General features: G+C 37.6%; 2 protein-coding genes across 2 annotated transcripts; both read left to right on the top strand.

Moving 5' to 3' along the window:
• Positions 1–1860: 1860 nt before the first annotated feature.
• LOC146318911 (cationic amino acid transporter 2) lies at positions 1861–8192 on the top strand. The gene is made up of 12 exons (XM_084730282.1): positions 1861–1919; positions 3219–3589; positions 4238–4393; positions 4585–4735; positions 5222–5355; positions 5626–5848; positions 6052–6188; positions 6897–6999; positions 7259–7392; positions 7486–7652; positions 7758–7866; positions 7975–8192. Exons 2-12 carry the CDS (start codon positions 3220–3222, stop codon positions 8115–8117), a joined length of 1827 nt encoding a protein of 608 aa, XP_084586408.1. The 5' UTR covers positions 1861–1919; position 3219; the 3' UTR covers positions 8118–8192.
• Positions 8193–11534: 3342 nt separating this feature from the next.
• Positions 11535–21635, top strand: kif20a (kinesin family member 20A). The gene is made up of 18 exons (XM_084731121.1): positions 11535–11702; positions 11944–12069; positions 12174–12293; positions 12847–12985; positions 13119–13294; positions 14285–14378; positions 14680–14892; positions 15694–15805; positions 15918–15992; positions 16107–16250; positions 17352–17520; positions 17646–17798; positions 17984–18123; positions 18431–18533; positions 18633–18828; positions 18916–19007; positions 19106–19243; positions 20899–21635. Exons 1-18 carry the CDS (start codon positions 11541–11543, stop codon positions 21274–21276), a joined length of 2730 nt encoding a protein of 909 aa, XP_084587247.1. The 5' UTR covers positions 11535–11540; the 3' UTR covers positions 21277–21635.
• The last annotated feature ends 451 nt before the right edge of the window (positions 21636–22086 follow it).

Below are 22086 nucleotides of genomic sequence, written 5' to 3'. Positions count from 1 at the left end.
TCATCACAACCTAAAGTGGCAGACGACGAGCTGGAAAGCTTGTTTTAATGAGTAGTAATCTACTATTACCGCAACATTAGCACCAAAAATGCTGGTAAAATATACAAGGGGCTGGTAGATTTGTTTCATTCACCAGCCAAAAAAACAATGGTAACCTATTGAGTGGCTGGTAACAATATTTTTTTTTGGTCATTTATTGATAAAAAACTAAAATGTGAGCATGTCACTCAGTAGTCTTGTTTATAAAAAAGAAAACTATTTCTTTTAATGCAAAAAAGTTAGTTAAGTTGACTTTATTTAAAAAGACAAGTTGAGGGGTTGAGTTGAGAGTTTCAGTTCTTTTTTAACTGCATATTTGGAATTCTGCTAAAATTCTGATCATGTTTCTTCTGTAAAATTACAAAATTAGTTGATTAAACTCTGGACAGTACATTAATTCAACCAATTTCAAGTCAAAAGACTTTAAGCTAGTATAACTGTTGTTTATATGTTCTGAAGTATTCTGACAATAATTACAAGAAATTTTTAAGTTCAATTAACTTGAACATATAAAGGTTGTATATTTGCGTCAGGTTGATGAGAAAAGATGAGTTGATTCTTTTTTACAGTATACAATAGTATGCCTGTGTCTGCCTGTGATCGACATCCGCTGATCGGTTTTCCCGGCAGGTTTATTCTGTCTTTGCATTTTGCCAGAGGAGCAGCAGCAGTATGATACCATGAACCCCTGGAAGCAGTGGATCGCACCATTATGTTCCTCAAACAATTAGTTCATTCTCCTTCTGCTCTGATGAACGAGTTTTCAATTTGTTGCTGAGCAGATGTCTCCAGCAAGAACCATTTCAGTTTACAACTTGTTGACTTTTCTGATGTGACCCAAACCAACACTGTGTCCACAAGACACCAGGCATGGGAGATCCTCAAAGGTAAAGGATAAAATGTTTGCGCTCTTAATTTAGCTCATAGTTTCTAACTTCTTTCCAGCTGGAAGAAACTGCTCTCCTTTAATTAAATAGAAGCTAATCTGGAATATAACATGCAGACCTCAGCATGTTAGAGCTGTTCGATCATCATCAGCTGAAATCTTTGAAATGTTTTCAGAATCTGCATTAGGAGCGGTGGAAACACTGCCACCATGTGGATAATAAGATTATTAGTCAAACACAAATAGTCAACATTTAAGGATTTGTTTTATGGATTACACATTAGGTACTGAAACCATTCCAAGATCTTGAAGGTGCCATGTTATTGTTTTTTTGTAAAGTTAATATAATCCTAAGTGAAACAAAACACTCAAATATAGGAAAAGAAGTCTCTAAGAGAGTTTTTGTCTAAAAACCAACAAAACGAGTAGTTGTTTGACCACGGTGATACTGGACCACAGACACAAGGTTAAATGATAGAATGTAAATCATGAAAAAAATAATATATTTTTAATATATTTCATGACACTGTTGCAGTCTTTTCTTTGTGTATCATTTTAATTAGTATAATAGTATTGAATAGTCATTTTGTGCACTGCTTTGTATTGTTGCTTAATAATAATAATAATAATAATAATAATAATAATAATAATAATAATAATAACTTTATTTATGTAGCAACTTTCAAAACGGTCACAAGGACTTACTCAACTTTAAATAAGTGAATGAATGAAAAATGTAGTGTATCATTTACACACACACACGAAAGAACAGCTTTGTAAAATTTATGTTATTGTTTGACATGCTTGACATGTCCTCAAACAAATCTTTCCGTCCCTGTCTTTTCCAGAAGTGGCACGTATGTCTGAAATGTAGCATATGTGTCAAAAATGTTGAGCTGTGAAGAGTTCACAGTGAATGGATTTATCCTCACAGACGGTGTGGTTTGGGACAGATCAAAACACACTCACACACACTGCAACTTCAGCTGAAAAGGTAAGTCTTCTTTGATAATGATGAGTATATTATCTACTGGATATGATCTCAGTTTGTCAGCCAATATAATACCTTTGTTCAGTTCTAAAAGGCTGCATCACTTTGAATCTGAGTAAAACTCGGTCCTTAAATTCAACACTTTTGAAATCTCACAGTGTTAGTGACTGAATACCACTTACTGTGGACCTGTTAATGTGTTTGTGCTTGCAGGTTAATTTAATGTGATGTACAAGGTGTTCATTTCTTAGCTGCTGCTGTAGGCTGAAATACTATCTACATTACATCATTAAAATGTAATTACTTTACCTGTGTGTCTCTCACAGGTAGTTTCACAGTTTCAAACTATTGCAACATTTGATTATATCATTAGCTGAACTTGGACTCAAGATTTCTGTAATGCATTTCTGATGAAACTATAATGAGACAAATGCAGCAGATTTGGATAATATTTCACTTGACTAAATGGGTTTATTTGTGTCTAATATTTTGAATTTGAACATTTGCATGTTAATGTAAAATCACAAACTGTGCTGATTTCAAACCTGTCTACTTAAACAGATTTCAACTTTGTTGAACTGTATTGCAGCCACGGCACAAAAAGAAAAATTAATCAGTATCACATTATATTGTGATAAGTTTATTGTTACGACAATAGGTTTTTTCACATTACAACAAGATATTTTCATGTTATTACTTCATACTAATCAATCCTGTTATAACATAATAACTTTCATGGTATAACATAACTTATTGTTATGTTATTATTGCAAGAAACTTTTCTTGTCATCATAATATACTATTTAGCTTGTTGTAACATTAACATATAACATGAAATTTGTCATGTTATAACATGATAACTTATTAGTATGACATAAATGTAATGTGATAACTTGTGTTGTTGACATTATAACAATATCAACTTGAGAAGGCAATTTCTGTTGAAATTGTGGCATGAATCTTGGACGCTGAAAAGCTGATGTGAAACTGAAATATTGGCTATAATTTGTATGAAGAAACAGAATTATAATGCATTGAAAAGTGGGAAAGGGTCTAAGATAAATGGGATTCAAAAGTTGAATAGAACTCTAAATTAAACATGAAATATAATGAAATTTATGGAAGTGAAAGCAAGTTTAAGAGAGATTTTACAGCTCCACTCCATAAAGGATAATGTACAGTAAGTAGGTCATTATTGTGAAATAACCCCCGGCAGGGTAGCATAGGACTTGAATCAACTGTGGCATTTTTGTGTTGCTTTGTCTTGAGCAGTCTATGAACACCAAATGTCTTGATAAATAGGATGTCTGGTGCAAAGATCCTGCTATTCCTGCAGAGCCTGTCACGCAGGAAACCTCTGGAGCCTGAAGGAGAAGAATCCAACTTTCGCCGATGCCTGACCACCCTCGACCTGGTCGCTCTGGGGGTCGGCAGCACGCTGGGGGCTGGTGTGTATGTGCTGTCGGGAGAAGTGGCCAGGACCGTGGCCGGACCGAGTATCATAATCGCCTTCCTGATAGCAGCAGTGGCCTCCGTCTTTGCAGGACTTTGCTATGCTGAATTTGGAGCTCGTGTTCCCAAAACTGGCTCTGCCTATCTCTACAGCTATGTGACTGTAGGAGAGATATGGGCGTTTATCACTGGCTGGAACCTGCTGCTTTCTTATGTTATAGGTAAAGACAAAGCCACACTCTTAGAAATAAGGCTCCCAACATCGTTCTTTTTGAAAGGTTTCTTCCCAGAACCACTTGCTTCTGAGGAACCCTTTTCAAAGATTTTTTTGTAAGACTAAGGATTCCATTAAGAACCTTTTTTGGAGGATAGTGTTCTTCAAGGATTTCAACAATCCTTGAAGAACACTTTCATCGAGGGTTCTTTGTACCATAATACTAAAGGGTTATCAGTAGAACCCCGAGGTTAACTAGAACCCCCCAAGAACCCGAGTTAAAACCCTACGAATCTAAAAGGGTTCTAATCTCTGGTAGGGGCTCCCTGGGTTGATTCTTGTTACCAGCATTAGGAGGTGGAAAGATTCTGGATCAAGGAGGTTCTGGGTGGAACCATTGCACTATAGAATGGTTCTCTTTTCCAAACTCTCATGGGGGTTCTGGGTGAACCCTTTCACAGATGGTCCTCGGTATAACCCTATATGTTGGGCTCTAAGTAGAGTTCTCTGAAAGGGTTCCAAGTGGAACCTTTTCAAAAGGTTCTACCAGACATCAAAAAGGGTTCTCCTGTTTTTTATATTTGCTTATAACACTGCTGACTCTACCTTTCTGTGAATCTGCACATGTTGTATCTCCTTCTTCTCTGTTTTTAAGGGACGTCCAGTGTTGCCAGAGCATGGAGCGGCACCTTTGATGAGCTCATTGGAAATGCCATTGCCAACTCTTTGGGCAAACAGGCTGCAATGGATTTACCTGGATTAGCTCCCTACCCAGACTTCTTTGCAGCTGGCCTCATAATACTCTTGGCAGGCAAGTTTGATCGTCTAAACCCCTGTGACGTGTTACCAAATGTAAGAATTTAGTATTAGAATTTCTGATTAAAAATGAAGGGGTAAAAAAGTAGATAATCAGAATTTATAACATTTTTTTTTTTTTTTTTACAAACATGACCCATTGTATATATGATAACATTTATATTTTCTCTGCATTTTTCTTTCTAGGGATTCTTGCATTTGGTGTTAAAGAATCAGCTATTGTGAATAAAGTTTTTACAGCAGTTAACATCCTGGTGTTGCTGTTTGTTATCCTCTCTGGAGTCATTAAGGGTGACATCAACAACTGGTACATTAGTGAAGATTCTGATCAATATGAGTATGGGTTCTATTTTTATATACATATATGATATGCCATTAAAGCTCCAGTGTGTAGGATTTATGGGGATTTATTTGCAGAATATGGCAGAAACTGAATGTCATAAATGTTTTCATTGGCACATAATCACCTGAAAATAAGAATCATTACATTAGAGGGCGCTGTTTATAGCTACAGAGGACATGGGTCCTATTCCACAGAATTGAATGTTTCTACCGTAGCCTAGAGTCTACAAACCAAACACTGGCTCTAGATGTGGCCTTTTTTGTTTTTCGTGAATTTCTCCTGCACCAGTTGGTTGCAATCTACAATCTCACTACTAGGCTGAGATGCCACTAAATCCGACACACTGGTCCTTTAAAATATAAATAACAAATTTTCATGTTGTTACTTTTACTAACATAGATTTAAGTGAAATTATTAACTGAGTTTGAAAGTTATCAGTTTGCTGATAATCATTGACTGACATGACTTGACTCTTTACAGAAATCACACATCGCTGAATGAAACCATCAGATTTGGCAGTGGAGGATTTTTCCCGTTTGGCTTTGAAGGGACATTAGCAGGAGCAGCCACTTGCTTTTATGCATTTGTTGGATTTGACTGTATTGCCACAACAGGTAAATTAATTTAAACAGCCATAGTAGTACACTGTAAGGATGTCAAAAATGTTGTTTCTATATCATGTGTTAAAAATGTTACAATATGTGTAAAATCACTGTGCACTTGTTTTTAATAAAAAAAAAAAGGTATGTGGTATTGAAAGAGGTATTCAGTATATTGAAGTTAAAAACAGCTCTTGTACACTGTAAAAACAGAATGCAGGGGCATAGCACAATATAAAAGACAATAAGTTTATATAAAGGGAAATAAAATGTATTTTTCTTTAGGAGAGGAGGTCCAAAACCCTCAGAAGTCTATCCCACTTGGCATTGTGGCGTCCCTCCTCATCTGCTTCCTGGCGTATTTTGGCGTTTCTGCTGCACTGACTCTTATGATGCCGTACTATTTGCTCAGTGTTCACAGCCCATTGCCTGTGGCCTTTACATACATTGGCTGGGGCCCTGCAAAGTATGTTGTGGCTGTGGGATCCCTGTGTGCATTGTCAACAAGGTATGAAACATAGTATACCATTTACAAGTTAACTTTAATTTATTTTCAATTTCTTAGATGGTTAATTTGTATTTTACTCCCACTGTCTTATAGAGTACAATATATTCTCTAAATGAATATAACTAGAATCACTTTCATAGATCAAACAAATAACATGACGAAGTAAATGGTCATTCATGAGTTATCTGAGCTTTTTCCCACAGCCTGCTTGGATCAATGTTCCCGATGCCCCGTGTCCTCTTTGCAATGGCCAGAGATGGACTACTCTTCAGACCTCTCAGTAAAATGAGTGACAGACAAAGTCCTGTCATAGCCACCCTGGTTTCAGGGGCTGTCGCAGGTAAAACAGCAAAGTCATAATAACGTGAAATTCTTTTCACTGTCTTTTGTGGAAGTTTTTTCCTCTTTTGATTTTTTTTCAGTTCTGTTTTGACAATCGGTGTTTGTCCTCATGCTCATTGCTAAAATATTAATATCTCCAAATTAAGACTTAGGCTCAAAATAACTATATAGCCGATAAAAGTGAGTACTCTTTGTGCTTTTTGTTTTTTTGAACATACAAAACATGTTCACATACCAACCATGTTTCATGTGTATGCACATTTGGATTCAAATAGGAGCTAGTACAAGCAGAGCCTCTAAGATGAGCAACATTGACCATTTGCCACCAGTGCTGTATTTTAATGTGCTGATGGCTGTTTTTCCCCTCCTTTGCTCCTCACCCCCCCACATCTGACTGAGGTTTCACCCTTAATGATTCATGTTTCTCCTTTTGAGCTGTGTACCACGCAGCTGAGTAATCTTACATGCCAAATAATGTGTGATCTCATGAGTCCAAGCACAAGACCCATCTCAAACTGTAAAGACATTTTGATCAGAGTCTTGAGTTGTTTGCCCTGTCCAGAACAACTTATGTTCTCACAAGCTTATAGATACATGACACTTTCTGATAAGAAAATTAATTAGTTCAGAGATAAAAGATAATTAAAAATGTCTGAGGAAATGATTCAGGTCATTATGTAAATTCTTTTTCCTCATGTCTTTTCAGCTATCATGGCGTTATTGTTTGATCTGAAGGCGCTGGTTGACATGATGTCAATTGGAACCCTCTTTGCCTACACACTCGTTGCAATATGTATCCTCATATTAAGGTACGATTTATCATTAGTACTTACAATATTACTCTAATCCTAATCATTTTTATTAGTGGTGTTGAACCTAAGGTCCTGTATAGGACCTTAACAGAAATATTAATAGTACATAAACTGTATTATAGGCAGGAATTCAATTGAATTAATGTGAACCAAAGAAACAAGAATGAAACCTGCCACAAATATATCAATACATAGAAAGAAATGTTATGTTATCAATGACTGAGTACATTAATTTATTTTTTTTTCACTTTTACAGATATCAAGCAGACCTCAGCGAGGATTCAAGTTTCAGTAAACCAGAACCCTTTACAGTTACTGGAGTATTATTTCCCCCTTCACAAGCCACCACACGGACATCAAAAAATGTTTCTGTTCTAACTGTATTTATTAGTAAGTGATCTCCTCAGTACCATATTTTAATATTATTCTGCTATAAATGATTTCCATTGTTAATAATAATTGGTCTCACATTTTTCTCCTCAGTATTTTTAGCTGTCATCCTAAGCCTCGTCATATCTGGGGCGGTGGTTTCCCTGCAGGCCCTGGCATGGTGGAGTTTACTTTGTGTCTCTGTGATCGCACTGATGCTGATCCTCATTATGTTGATCATCTGGAGACAACCACAGAGTACAACAAAAGCTGCTTTCATGGTATGCCAAATAAGCTTTGCACACTAAGTGTAGGAAACCATTTTATATATTTCTTCCAGCTTTGATATTGCCTGTCGTAATGTTTTGGCTCGTTTATTTGTACAGGTTCCTTTTGTGCCATTGCTTCCCATTTTCAGCACATTTGTCAATGTTTATCTCATGGTTCAACTTGGATCAGACACATGGATCCGCTATGCAGTGTGGATGGCAGTGGGTATGTGAACAATATCACTATTAATTACACATTTTCATTTACACAAAATGTGCAAAAACGTCAAACAAACAAACATGACTTTATGTGACATAAATTCTCTCTAAACAGGTTTAATCATCTACTTTGGTTATGGTGTTCAGCACAGTGTGCAAAAACAAAGGCTTCAGAATTCACACAACCAAGTCAGCATTCACAGCATCACCACCGCTGTGGAGCAAAACTTTGAAACTGGACAAGATTTTACTGAGTAAATGATGTGACATGATTGGTCCACATTTATGAATCATCAAGCAGAGTAAACTTTTTAAAACTTAAAAAAAAAAAAAAGTAAATCACCAAATAGTGTTTTCTACAGAAAGTTAAAAATCTGACACAACCTCTGACCTCTATTTTGTACTTGTTTTACATGAAAATGAATTAATAATTTTTTTGTGTGTGTTTCATTGTCTAGATTTTGTAATGGTTAAAAAAATGCAGTGAATCACATGTGTGTACATAATTCACACAGACACCATCCCTGCATGAGGCTTCATGTAATATTGTTTTCATTTTACTGTTTCTGTCTTATAGATGTTTCACTGGCTGTGTGTAAGATTTACACAAAAATGGAGCAATATTCTGTGGTTAAGTGCTACGATTTAAGTGCACCTATTCTAGTCTGTACTTTGTCTCAGTGAACAAAGACAATATTTAGACTATATCTTGAAGAAATTTAATGTAAATAAATAGGTCTCTTGCAATGTGTAATTATTTTGTGATGGATATGACACATTTGGCCAGAGATATTATTTTGTTTATGTTTCCTGCATTTCCTCAGGTGATATTACTCATGATTATCTCAGGCTATGAAACAGCTTCATATTTATTACTGATGCCGCTATATGACCTACATAAGTTAACTAGAACATCAACAAGAAGCTTGGATATTTCTGTTAAGTTAGTAGTTAAGTCAGAGTCTCCTACACCTGTGTTTACATTTTCCTATGCAGTTACATTGAGTAGCATGTTAGTCAGTTAAAGGGGAGCAAGAGGAGATTTTTCTTTAGATGAATTTTTAGGACTGCAACTCATGATTATCATCATAGTTGATTCATTGGTTGATTATTTTCTCGTTTAATTGATTAATAGTTGTTTGTTTTAAAATTGCCAGAAAATGCCGAAAAATGTCAATCAGTGTTTCTCAAAGCCCAAGATGACGTCCTGTAATAAAGTAAAATAGTCTTGTTTTACTCACAACCCAAAGATATTCAGTTTCCTGTCACAGAGGAGTAACAAAACCAATAAATGTTGACATTTTAGAAGCTGAAATGACAGAGTTTTGACTTTTTTTCTTAGAAAATTACTCAAAATGATTAATTGATTATCAAAATAGATGGCGACTGCTTTAATAATGAATTAATTATCAATTAAGCATAGCACTTCTAATAATTTGATCTTTTATGTTAGATTTTGCAGTTGTGACGGTGGAAACACTACCACTTTTGTCCACAGGGGCCTCCAAAATCAACAAAATATGAAAGCTCCTTGTATTAACTTTATGCTATTTCATATTTTCATATATACTGTATTATATTTATTTTAATACTGTATTATTTTGTTAGTGGCACAGGTTGCTTTTGTTGTCCTCAACTGTTTGCCTACTGCATTAACTCCCGATGTAGCCTAGTCCTGCCTTATTAAACAGTTTTTGATTTATTTGTATCACTCTCTATTATGATGTAAAATGTAACATTCTTGTGATATGATCATAAAATAAACAACATTTTGAGGTTTGGATAAGTCTCCATTTTCTGCCTCCTGTCTCTCTTTCTACTTTCCATACAAAACAATAACTGTCTGCCCTGCAGTCTCATTGACCAAATTATGACCATTTTCCATCTTTTCCTTTTCTTTCTGCCTTCTTTTTAATATGATTTATGTGTTTAAATTCAGTATGAAAACACTGTCAACCCACACCCTAATGTTTAGATGAAAAACGCTGGACGGGAACTCATGAAAGGCATCTCTGTTTATGGAGGCACAGTTTAAATGGCGCACCCTGTGAACCCGTTCTAGCCAATCAGAGGACATATACGTCACTTGCTTTAGCCAATCGGTGACCCACTCTACATGGGAAGCGCATTGTTCAAAAACGGAATGCACGGATCGGGTAGAATAATTCAGCGGAGGCTCAGAGTAGTAGAGCAGGTAGAATTAGTCAGTTTCAGGTAGCTCGATTTGATACAGTTTTAATTCAGTAATTCCAGTTTTTGACTAAAACTGGAAATTCTACATGAGTTTTGGCGGTTTACTCGATAAATAGAAAGAACTTTAGCTACTAGACATCAGAGGTTCGACATTCGAGGTAAGTGGCGTTAAATTAACCGTCGCTTGAAGGTATGTCATTCGATGCTAAACAACAATAAACCTGTTACTCACTATACAGCTGGAATTATGAATGTTGAAAGAAATGGTATAAAGCTTTTCTATCCAGCTGACGTAGAAAATAACAACAACATCGGTGTTTTGTATTAGTCTGGTGAGTGTGAGCACACGATTTTCACGTTTTTCAGACAGGGTCACTTCCTCTCGTGCGAGTTTAAACATTAGCTTAATGTTGCGTACGTACGCATCTCATGCACAAACGTTTTTACTGAAAATGAAATATCTTACTCTACCGTGATAGTGTATTGATTATTCACTATTTAAGTTAGCAAACAATATCAAATGAGAAACAGTATCATTGTTAACGTTTAAGGACATCAATGTAAGTAATGCCCTTAAATGTAATTAACTTGTTACTTATTTTTTTAAAAACACTGATCGAAAATATGACACCTCGCAAGGTCTTGCCCGTTGCTCTAAGTTAGCTAACTTGCTGTTAAACGTTAACTGAAGTTCAGCAACATAGCCTTGTCTAAAATGAGCTTACTAGTCAAGTCAAATTTAATTTTATAGCCCATAAAACATGGCTGCATTCTGAAATTCAGCTATAACTCTAGTCAGAATTCAGCTGACCTAACCTTTCAAACCAAACAGACAGATACCAGCTATGTTTTCAACAGGAAAAGCTGTTTTTTAACACACTAAAAATTTTGGTGGATGAAACGTATGCACATCATATACTAGGTACTTTTGCCCTTTTCTCAGAATGGTTGCCCTTTTCATCACACTGACATTTGTAGGTCTGGTTAAACATCACAGAAGAGCAGTTAGTAACATTTTTTTATTGATTTCAATGATGTCATGCATCTGCACCAGTAATAAACTTGTCAGGACAGGTGATAGCCTGTGAAATTAGTTTCCTGTTTGACTACTCTAGGAGTTTGGCTTTGGCTTTGAAGGGCAAGGTAGGCTTCATCCAGTTTCTATGTGTTTTGCCACCTCATCTCATGACACACCCTTATTGTTATGATGTACTTAACTGACAGTATGTGAGTTGTGATGGTCTAATTGTAGACTCATCATTGGGGCAAAAAACAAATCCACATTTGTATCTAAGAAGTGTTGAGATAAGCCTTATTGAGTACTAAAATAAATGTACCGATTTATTTAATAAATCCTGGTCTTGAGCCTATACACAAAGGAACATGACAAAGTGGCGTTTACATGCATGTCCTGGTTTGCAGCCAGGTTTGACTTGTGTTGCAATTACTTCATTCTCATGGAGATTTGTCCTCTAGTAACAGGTAAGCATGGCGATGTCTGTGTGCTCCCCATGCCCCTATGATGAGGACGAAGAAATAGCTGTGTTTGAGTCTACAGCAGCAGAGCATGGAGGCCCGGCCAGACCACGTCTACCTGAGATCTCTGTCATTTCCCCCGGCCTGGACACCCGGCCATCAATTATAGAACCAGTGAGTGTCACAGGATTGTGTTAATTTTGTGTTGTACCCTTTGGAGTTTTCATTGTAAACAAATGAGGTTTTGTTTACATTCAACACTTCTCACCCAAACATTTGTATCCTAAAGATGTAATGCATTGGCAGAACCTTTTATAAATGTATTGTTTACATTGACTTGGTTTTTTCTTCCATTTTAATTCTTCTGTCAGCATCAAAACATTCAAGATGTTTTTAATTTTTTTTTTTTTTTTAGAAACTATCAGTGAAACCTGCAGTGGTGAGACAAGGAAGTGGTGATGCAGGTAACGCAGAGAGGGTGAAGGTTTTTCTGCGAATCCGGCCACTTACTGAGACCGAGAGAGGCAGAGGAGAAGAACAGGTAAGACTATGAAGTTAAAGTTACAACCATTGGCCTTTCCTATGCGTGTTTTTTAATTGGTTTTAGTATTCCTGTACTGTGCTTAAGGTTCATTCTTCTTTTAGGGTTGTGTGGTTGTCCAAGATGAAGAGACTCTGCTGCTCAACGCTCCAAAAGAATCTCTGAACATGAGGACCGCAGAGAGAGGCATCACCCAGAGTATACACAAGTTCAGTTTCTCAAAGGTAGTCACACTAGTGCATAGTGTTGCATAACCTGCTGCACATATAAACACATACATATGATTGATTGTCAACCTGAAACCATAAAACAAAAAGCTAGTGGTGTTGGTTGCAGGGTGACCTGGATACATATATCTCTATTAGTTTGTTTATTACATTGTTTAAAATAAGTCCTGGTTAAGGGCCCGTGTCCATATAGTGCTTTTTCTGGTTACCAGAGTGATGACCCCATCTAATACATAATTGGTCACCTGAAAAAAGTAAAGCTTTCTGGAAAGGTCAGAGATTTTCAGCTACAGGCTGAAAAAAAGCAGCTGAGTTCAGCACCTTTTCTCTGCCGACAGTCTCCTCATTAGGTGCAGTTGGAAAAAAAAAAAAAAAAAGACACTGGTCCGCTTAGAAAAAAATGCTGTGTTAGTGTTGAGGGTTGTGCATACTATAGCAACCGAAAGCCAGTAACAAACAAGGGGAATGCTGGCATAAAATACTCCCTCATATTTCTGATTAAAACAAAAAAGCTATGTACAGATGTTTTTTCATTATCCATCTTTCATAGATATTTGGGGCAGAGACCACACAGCAACAGCTTTATGAGTGCACAATGAAGAAGATGGTGAAAGATGTGCTTCAAGGAGAAAACAGACTCCTCTACACTTATGGTGTCACCAATTCTGGGAAGACTTACACTATACAGGGTAAGTGTCTGTGTGTGTGTGTGTGTGTGTGTGTGTGTTTTGCTCTTGGACCCATCAGTATTAAGCCCAGGTTTGACTGTGGTGTTAATGTTTATGGCTCTGTGAATGTTAAATCTCAAACTTTGACCCACAGGCAGTGGTCGAGATGCAGGCCTCCTTCCCCGGGCTTTGGTGTCTCTGTTTAGGAAGCTTCAGGGTCGTCTCTATGATGCCATGGACCTGAAGCCTGTCATGTATCAGGATGTTAGGCAGCTTGACGCCGGAGAGGTCAGGGTGGAGGAAATCCGCAGAAACTCTCTGCTCAAAGAGGTAAACAGGGGAACAATTACTAAAGGTCTTATGAAATAAAAAATGCAATTTCCTTCTTACATTGTGTCCCAGTGTCTATTGCTGCCAAGTAGATCTCGGCGGGCTTTTTGGCTTGTTTGCTAATAGCAGACCAGCCATAAAACTGCATCATTACTTCAGGTTTTTAATATGCAAACTCATCTTTAGCAAACAATCTTGAGCAATATAAAGATTTTATATCAATATCGAGATATGATAGTAGATATCGTCTTAGATTTTCTATATTGTCATAATGTGATATTGCATAAGTCTTGTCTTTTCCTGGTTTTAAGGCTGCATTACAAGGGACGTAATTTTTTGAACTTAGACTATGAACATGTGTTAGGTTTGTCTATATTCCATAGTTCTACTTTATCCCTACTTTATATAATAGTGAGTAGTTTAATCTATAGCAATGCATTATATTAAGTAAGCTCATGACTATTTATTGCATGTTATTTTCAAGAAAATGTTGATATAGAGATATATATAATATATCACAACATATCCTAAAAATATCGAGTTATAAGCCATATCGCCTGGCCCTAGTCTGTGTGATGTAAATGCACATGTAGGCTTTGTGCAAATATCTGGGTGCCCCCAACTTGTTATCCCAGTTGTTTGGTCTATAAAATAGAAAATGGTAAAAAAAAAAAAAAAAAAAAAAAAAAGAAAGAAACAAAAAGAAAAAAGAAACAAAGAAAAAAAAAATGTTGACCAAGATGACATCCTCAAATGTCTTGTTTTTTCCACAGCCCAAAGATATTCTGTTTGTCATAGAGGAGTAAAGAAACAAAGAAACCAGAAAATATTCACCTTTAAGAAGCTGGAATTAATTGCTCAATTGAAAGTCTTGGGTGTAAACTTTTGTATTGTTTTTTTTCCTTTTGGCTGATGTGAATAACCACAGTGTTCATGCAGAGGATCTTCTTGCACACAGATATGAGTTGATGTACTCCTTGTTTGTTGCAGGATGAGAGTTCTCGTCGAGGCGGGACCACTACAGTGTGGGACAGTGGCATTGGAGGACTCTCCACTACAAGTAACATTGCCAGCCAGCTTGAAGGTGAGGCTGACATTATAAGTATTGTGTTGCACAGTGGTATATTCCAAATGGAGATAAATCTTTCCAAAAAAAAAATGATGTTTTTATAATAGATGTTTCTATAAAAGCACAACATACATTATAGAGTCATGTAAACACATTAAACTAAATCCCATTTGTAGAGCACCTCCACTTCTGTTCATACTTAGTTAAACTGAACCCTGCTTCCATTACATTTATACCATTGTTGTCTTCATAAAAGCCCCTTTCCTTTAAAATAAAACATATTTAGATTTTTAACTCCCTCCCTCACTCACTGCAGACACAGACAGTGTTTGTCTAGAGCCTGACAGCCTGTCACACAGTGGAGGGGATGATCTGGAGGAAGGGGTGGAGTTTTCTATCTGGGTGTCCTTCTATGAGATCTACAATGAGTTCCTGTACGACCTGCTCGATGCTTCGCCCTCCTTGCAGCCTAGAAAAAGGGTCACACTGCGGCTCAGTGAGGACAAGCAAGGCAACCCCTATGTAAAAGGTAACGCTCAGCCACAGAACATTAAACTGTTAAATTAGTATAGTATATATCAGATCCTCCTCAAGCTCAATCCCAGTATGCAGCTTCTTTTATCTGATGTATGTTACACTTTATTAAGCAGGAAATGATCTCAAAGACTTTAGAGTGCTTCTTTCATTCCCCCTGCCTCATTCTGCACCTCACCTGCAGCCTTTTCATGCTCTATTTGGCTGTGAATGCATCACGACATTATAAGAAACACTGCAATAGATTATGAAATATTTTTTTATCTATATTTCTTTACTTGTTGACATCATGGAACACAAAATTACAAAAGAACTGAACAGACAAGTCAACAGAGCCAATACTGTGCAGCTCATTTGTGTTAAGGGGTTACATTCCCAATAGTCCAAGGATGAAAGACAGGCATACAAACAAAACAACAGTAGGGCATGACATAGGATCATGGCACGTCTATATCAGTCTTGGTCCATGCAGTCCTCAAAGAGAATGAAAATAATTATTGCCTTATGACATTTACTCAGCTAATACACGTACAAACCCAATGTAAACCCAGTAAGAAAATGTACTAAAGTACAGAGAAGAAATTGGAAAAGAATTTTAAGTGGGATAATACCATTAACCATATAGGTTAAGGGAGAAATACAAAGCAAACAAATCACAAAAACAAGAAATCAATTACATTATTTTGAATATTATTAACAGTGGTAGAAAAATATATACAGTAGTACTTAAAAACATGTTTTGTTGTTGCTGGTGCTTCTTGTGTTGCAAGATTATCATTTTTTGCTACTTTCTTAGACCTCACCTGGATCCAGGTCCGCAATGCTGAGGAAGCCTGGAGGATTCTGAGGGCTGGTCGTCGTAACCAGAGCTTCGCCAGCACTCATCTCAACCAAAACTCCAGCCGCAGGTAAGAGCACATGAAACTTCTGCCTTTTAAAAAAGTATGTTGATTTATTTTGATGGGTTTTTTTTTTTTGACTTGCACTGCATCTCTGACCATAAATGTATCACCCATGCAGCCACAGCATTTTCTCTATCCGTGTCTTGCACATCCGCCCAGAGGCACATTCATCCCCAACCGCGCACATCAGCGAGTAAGTCAGCCTTTTGTTACCTACTTTTAAGTTTCAGCTTTAGTTAATTTGCTATATTTAGACTTTATAAAAGTGATTAAAACTGGGCTGTATCTTGTACCATCTCTTCTTTAGACTGACTGTGTGTGACCTGGCCGGGTCTGAACGCTGCAAAGAGCAGCGTAACGGTGAGAGGATGAAGGAGGCCAACAACATTAACACCTCTCTTTTAACACTGGGACGCTGTATCACTGCTCTGAGGCACAACCAGAACAACAAGTAAGCCATAACTTTGAATGAACGCACACCACCGGTGATCACTTTTTAAAGGGACAGTTAACCCCAAAATCAAAATACATATTTTTCCTCTTAGCTGTGGTGCTTTTTATCCATCTAGATTGTTTGATGTGAGTCGTGAAGTTTTGGAGATTCTCTCAAACATGATGGAACTATATAGTGCTCGAATAACCAAGAATACATTTGAAAAACTCAACAGCAATGTCTATTTCCAGAAATCATGATTTGGTACTTTGATTCTGAGCTGAAATGCCCCTTTTAAAGTTTGATGTGCTGGTTGTGGTGTAGAACCCTAGAAAAATGTAAATAACTAAAACAAGTGGACCTTTTGAGTTAAGTTATTATTTTATTTATTTATTTTGTGGAAAGTTGTATGCAAGCTAAGCTTCTCTGAATTATTTTCATGTGTCTATAATTATAATAATGTTCTATGTCAAAGTAAGTTTATTGATTATAGTACATTTGATACACTGGAAAGTGCTTTACATAAAAAAATATGTATTTTCTAAGTGTATTATATTTGAATGAGCTGTTTGAGAAACAAAAGAAGGAAAACTAATAACTGCAAGCACTGGCACTTAATCCCCTGTCAATAATTAAAAAAGTAGGAGTCATCTTTGATTCAGATCTTAGTTTTGAACCTCAGATTAAAAACATAACCAAGAATCCATTTTATCATCTTAAGAATATTGCCAGTGTGACTGTTTCTCTATTAAGCCAACACAGCATCACAAAACACGCCATTATTACAAGTAGGATTGATAATCATAATGTTCTACTCTCTGGTCTCCTGGGAGTATAGCTCAGTCACTTAAAAATTCAGCTGCAGATTTGTTGACCAGGATCAGAAGGACAGCGCGCATTACACCAATTTTAAATTCTCTGCACTGCTTTCCTGCTTGCCTCAAAATCAATTTTATGATCCTTTTATTTATAAAGCCCTAAATGATCTTGATCCTACTTGTTTATCAGAGTTCCTCCTTATTTTACTTTTCTTTCTTATTGTTTTAAGCAATTTGTGTTACATTTTGTTTCCGTGAAAAGTGCTATGCAAATAAAGTCTGATTGATAATACATCCACAGGTCACGACCTCCTCAAGTAGTGCCTTTCAGGGACAGTAAACTGACCCGGGTCCTGCAGGGTTTCTTCTGTGGCCGAGGAACCTCCAGTATGGTGGTCAACATCAACCCGTGTGCCTCCATCTATGACGAGACCCTCCAAGCCCTCAAATTCTCAGCTATTGCCACTCAGGTAACTGTACATTGAACCACAGGTAACTGTACTCAGGTAACTGTGGTTTTTAAAGAGACAGATTTAGTCTCGATGTGGAGATAATAAGATCAAAGAGTAATAAAATGTCTGTCGCATTATTCCAGCTGGTCCATGGCCCGTCAACAAAAACCAGAGTGGCCTACATCCTGTCTCTATTGCGTGAGCCAGCAGCAAGTGGTAATGACAGCTCAGTGATTGAAGAAGAGGAGGATGAGAGTGATGTTGAAGACGGAGATATCACCATGTTAAATACTGAGGTAACATCCTCTGCTGTCATATGGGAGAGCTAAATATTTACTCTTCTTATCTCTACAGACACTTCCATAAGCAGTTATCAGTTAAAGGTTAGCCAGCGAATGTACAGACAGCTCTTTTTTGGGTGTTTTTATCAGTATTTCAAAACCTGTCCCATGTTCCTAACTGCTGACTGTGCTTTATCCAGGCTTTGCTGCAAGCCATTGATGTCCTGAAGAGAGAGGTGCAGCGCCAGCGGGAAGAGAAAGAGGTTCTTGAGGCAAATGTGAGAGAGCAGGTGGTCTCTGAGATGATGGAGGTCATCAATGAGATGCAGGATGGCTTCAGGTATGTAAATGTGTGTGTGCTTTTGTAAATTTAAAAAATTCAAAAGATGTTTTTTTTTAATACTAACCAGGCAGCATTTAGATCATGTAATAAAAGCATTTCTAGCAATGTTTAGACAGTCTTCTTGTAAAAGATTTTGAGGCCAATTGTTTAGTAAACTAGTTTAAGAGGAGCACAAAATATTTCCATGCCTTTCTGTATCCTTTGTCAGATTCCCTTCAACAGGGAGCTGTAACATTAGAATGGTGAGAAAATACTGGAATTTTAAATGAATGCATATATTCAGTTGGGTTTTCTTGCTCTATAGTGAGAGCTTGGAGGCAGAGAGGGCTCTTATCGAGGAGAGGTACGAGGACAAGATAAGCAACCTGCAGAAACATCTGAAGAAGTTCTACAGCCAGGAGCTGAAGGTGAGAGCGTTATCTTCAGTCTTAGATTTGCACGACTTTCTAGGTGTTATGAACTTTAATTAAAGTTTTTTTTTTTTGTTTTCTTATTATTTCGTTTAGGAGAGAGATCAGGAGATCGAAGCTTTGTCTGCTGCCCTTGAAAAAAGGAAGGAAGCTGAAACGGTCCCCGTGTCGGTGCTACAGGAAGACTGTGAGGGGCCTCGCCGCTCTCTGCGCCTATTGAGTCACACAGAAGTTGGCAAACTACACACTGAGCTCAATCAGTGTCGCGCCGAGCTGGTTGCCAAGACACAAGGTAAGTCACAATGTAACGTAAACATTGCTCTGATTATGTGTTAATGTTAGTATATTGTTAAAGAATGTCTTGTGCTTGCCTGTGCAGAGCTGACGAAGCTGAAGATGCAGCTGGAAGTCCCCGGTTCAACTGGCACCCTTACTGGTGCTGCTGACCGCAAGCTGGAGGAGGGTCAACGGGTCAGTTACTGCTGTACCTTATGAAATCCACCTTTTTTTCCCTTTACAAGTGAGTCTTTTCACTCTCAGAGACTAAAATTCTGACTTTTTTCTAACAGAACCTGCGTCAGCTGCGCGTGGACCTGCAGAGGCTCGGAGCAGACCTGCAGTCGGGTGAACGAGCCTGTTGTCGCAACACAGGAGGAGAGAGGCTGCGCCAGGCGTTAACAGCAGCAGACGAGACACTCGCCAAACAGGTACAACTACATATACGTACAGTATAATGTCACATCATTTACTTTATCATTAAAAGCGTGCCTAAAAACATTCAACTAAGACAATTGGTATAAAACAAGTAATAAAAGTCATGATATGGGAAATTATTTATAAATAATCCAACTTTTTTAAGTTGAAGTGGAATAAGCAACTTTTTTGCTTCAACTTGTCATATGAAATAAATGTTGTCTGGACAGTTTAATGGCCATGAAATAATGACATCATCTGTATTTTACATTGCTTTCCTATAAGTCTTGCCACCGGGTACAATTTTTCCTGGGAAAGTGATGTCCCCATTATAAAATTAAGATGGAGATAAAATTAATGAACCAATTCACACCTTTTCTCCTAATGCTATCTTCTAATTTTACTCCCTCCCAAGGCCAGCCTCTCCTGTAGTTATTTGCTAGTTTGAAGCTATAGGATAATGTTACTCAAGCAATGTTATTGCTACACAATGCACATCATAATAGCTTTTCACTTACCTCCTCAGTGAACTGCCTCTCTTATTTCCAAAGTGGTGTGAATCATTTCTTCACAGAGCTAGGCTCTCCAGAAACAGAGGGGGATCAAGTGTTGTCTTTGCGATAGTGGCACAAACAATAGAACCAATTACAATGTTTGTTTACAAAATCCCTGCGTCACGTGCAGATAATTTAATGGCAGCAACATATTTACATCTCATTCAGCTAAAATGCATGTTTTATGCTTTCACTACTGTTAAGTTGGAGACCTACTTTACCTGTTGGGCCACAGACTGAAAAAAATAAGATCTCGAGTTTCACCCAAACAAGCTGTTAGTCTGACCAGTGGTGAGATGTTGCTGGTTGAGAAGTTTATCAAAGATATATCAAACATAAAATAAGCACAGCAGAAACATCAGATGGCTCAGACCATCATGTTTAACTATACATCTTAAAACAGTAGAGTTGCAGCTGAAAATAACCACAGAAATAAGTTTGGTGATTTTACATATATCTGCAATTCAAATCAGCTGTCAGTTGTGTACACAAGTGACCACTGTTGTTTAGCACACATTCATTCGGTCTACAGTACTGCTTGGAAATGCAAGGGGGAGAGCTGAAAAGTTGCCTGTTTCCACTTTAAGTGTATACTTCGTTTATACTTTTTCTTTGGACAAGGCCACTTTGTAATTGGTAATAAAAAAAAAAAAAGTTGTGCTCTCAGCTGCAGACATTAAGTCACTGTAGATGAAGCTCAGCCGAAAAAGTACTGAACCAAATCAAGACCCAGACATGCTGTTATGTTTGGAAATATTTCTGCAAAAAGTTCAGTTAGGGCAGAGTTTTGACAGTAATTATATCTCTTTTCAATTTGATGATCCTTAATTTTAGAGAAGCAGTATTTATTATTTTAATAGCAGCATCTTCTAAAAGTGCAACTCTCAGTTTAAATTACTTTCTTTTTCTCTCCTTCTTCTCTCTTCACTAACTATCTGGATGCACAGCCAGCTTTTAAACTAAATCTAGGTTTCTAACATCTGCACCAGGTGATTACTGTGCTAAAGCATGTTCAGTAGTTCATTGTGCCACACTTTTCTCCTTTAAACCCCCACGTTCACCTTCACGTCCCTTTCTGTGGCTCCGTCTAACCCTGTTCACTGACTTCTTCTCAGGACCAGATCCTGGTGGAGCTCCAGAACGGCCTGATGCTTGTAAAAGCTGACTTAAGGCGGAAAGCAGCGACCTTGGCTCAGACACAGGCCGTCCGGCCCCATCTGCCCCCCTCAGGTTTTGATACCTCCACTGCGCCAGGCTCCTGTAAGAAGAGGGGCTGCGCGGCCGCTGCGCCAAGTGACACTGAGAACCGGCCTCCACAGAAACGTCAGTTTTTCCAGTCTTTGTTCCCGACACGTACCCCAACACGTAAATACAACGCTCGTGCTGCTGAAGAAGCAAACACTACCCCCTACTCACGGATTTTGCGGTCTCGCCAGCAGTCTCCACCTCCCAGTCCCATCCCCACCCCTCGCACTCTCAGGGGAAAGTATTGAGCTCTTCAGAGCCTCAGTGGGAGTGTGTTCTTTTTGATATTATGCAAAAAAGTTATATCTGCTAGTAACTTTATAGTATTTTTATATTGTTTTGTATATATTTTCTTTTTGCAGTGCAGTTAACTCACTGTTATGCCAAAAACATGTACGATGTTCATGCCAGTAAAACAGTTGTGCTTTAAATGGAGTTGCAATATATCACTAAGGGCTCTTGTAAAGCTTCTGCATGGCTGTAGTTGTGGACTGTATTGTCAGAGTAGTGCATGTGTGTGTGATTAACCTCCCTACCTGTGCAACTCCTCCACATGCCCTTGCTGTAAGTACTCTTTGGTTTTCCACAATAAAATCTATGAAAACTGTTTTTGGTAGTTTAATTCCTATAGCATTTCTTTACATTTTTGGAAAAAAAAAAAAAATCACTGTAATCATATAAAATTTCCGCATTAAAATGTCAAAAAAATCTCTAGACAGGTTATATTTTGTTGGGTGGTGTACTAAGATTATCTCAGTTGTTTCTAACAATGGTCAAACTGAAAGAAATCTGTAATTCATTCAAGGTAATGGTGCATTTCCTGCTAGCTACTGCTTGCTATAACTAAAAACCAGCATACAGGGTGAAAGTGAGGGTGAAAGCCAATGGACATGACTTAACAGAACAAATGTCTTGTTTTAATGTGAGGCTCAAAAGCAGCAGAGCTTATACAGCATATTGTGCAGTTAATGCACTGCACTGTTTTCATGTACATCATAAAATGAAAAATACAAAGAAACAGTCCTAGCAAAGCAGGTATGCTTTATTTAAACTATTTA

The sequence above is a fragment of the Lutjanus erythropterus genome, chromosome 11 (assembly GCF_056507025.1).
Source record: "Lutjanus erythropterus isolate fLutEry1 chromosome 11, fLutEry1.hap2, whole genome shotgun sequence".
NCBI lineage: Eukaryota > Metazoa > Chordata > Actinopteri > Lutjaniformes > Lutjanidae > Lutjanus > Lutjanus erythropterus.
The sequence above is the reverse complement of the archived record's forward strand: the minus strand, read 5'-3'. Positions and strand labels throughout refer to the sequence as shown.

Coding starts and splice junctions, on each gene's coding strand:
- LOC146318911 (XM_084730282.1), top strand. CDS start 3,220: ATGTCTGGTGCAAAGATCCTGCTATTCCTGCAGAGCCTGTCACGCAGG. Junction 4,394..4,584: donor CCTCATAATACTCTTGGCAG/GCAAGTTTGATC, acceptor TTTTCTTTCTAG/GGATTCTTGCATTTGGTGTT. Junction 7,393..7,485: donor TGTTCTAACTGTATTTATTA/GTAAGTGATCTC, acceptor TTTTCTCCTCAG/TATTTTTAGCTGTCATCCTA.
- kif20a (XM_084731121.1), top strand. CDS start 11,541: ATGGCGATGTCTGTGTGCTCCCCATGCCCCTATGATGAGGACGAAGAA. Junction 18,829..18,915: donor GCTGGTTGCCAAGACACAAG/GTAAGTCACAAT, acceptor TTGCCTGTGCAG/AGCTGACGAAGCTGAAGATG. Junction 19,244..20,898: donor ACGAGACACTCGCCAAACAG/GTACAACTACAT, acceptor ACTTCTTCTCAG/GACCAGATCCTGGTGGAGCT.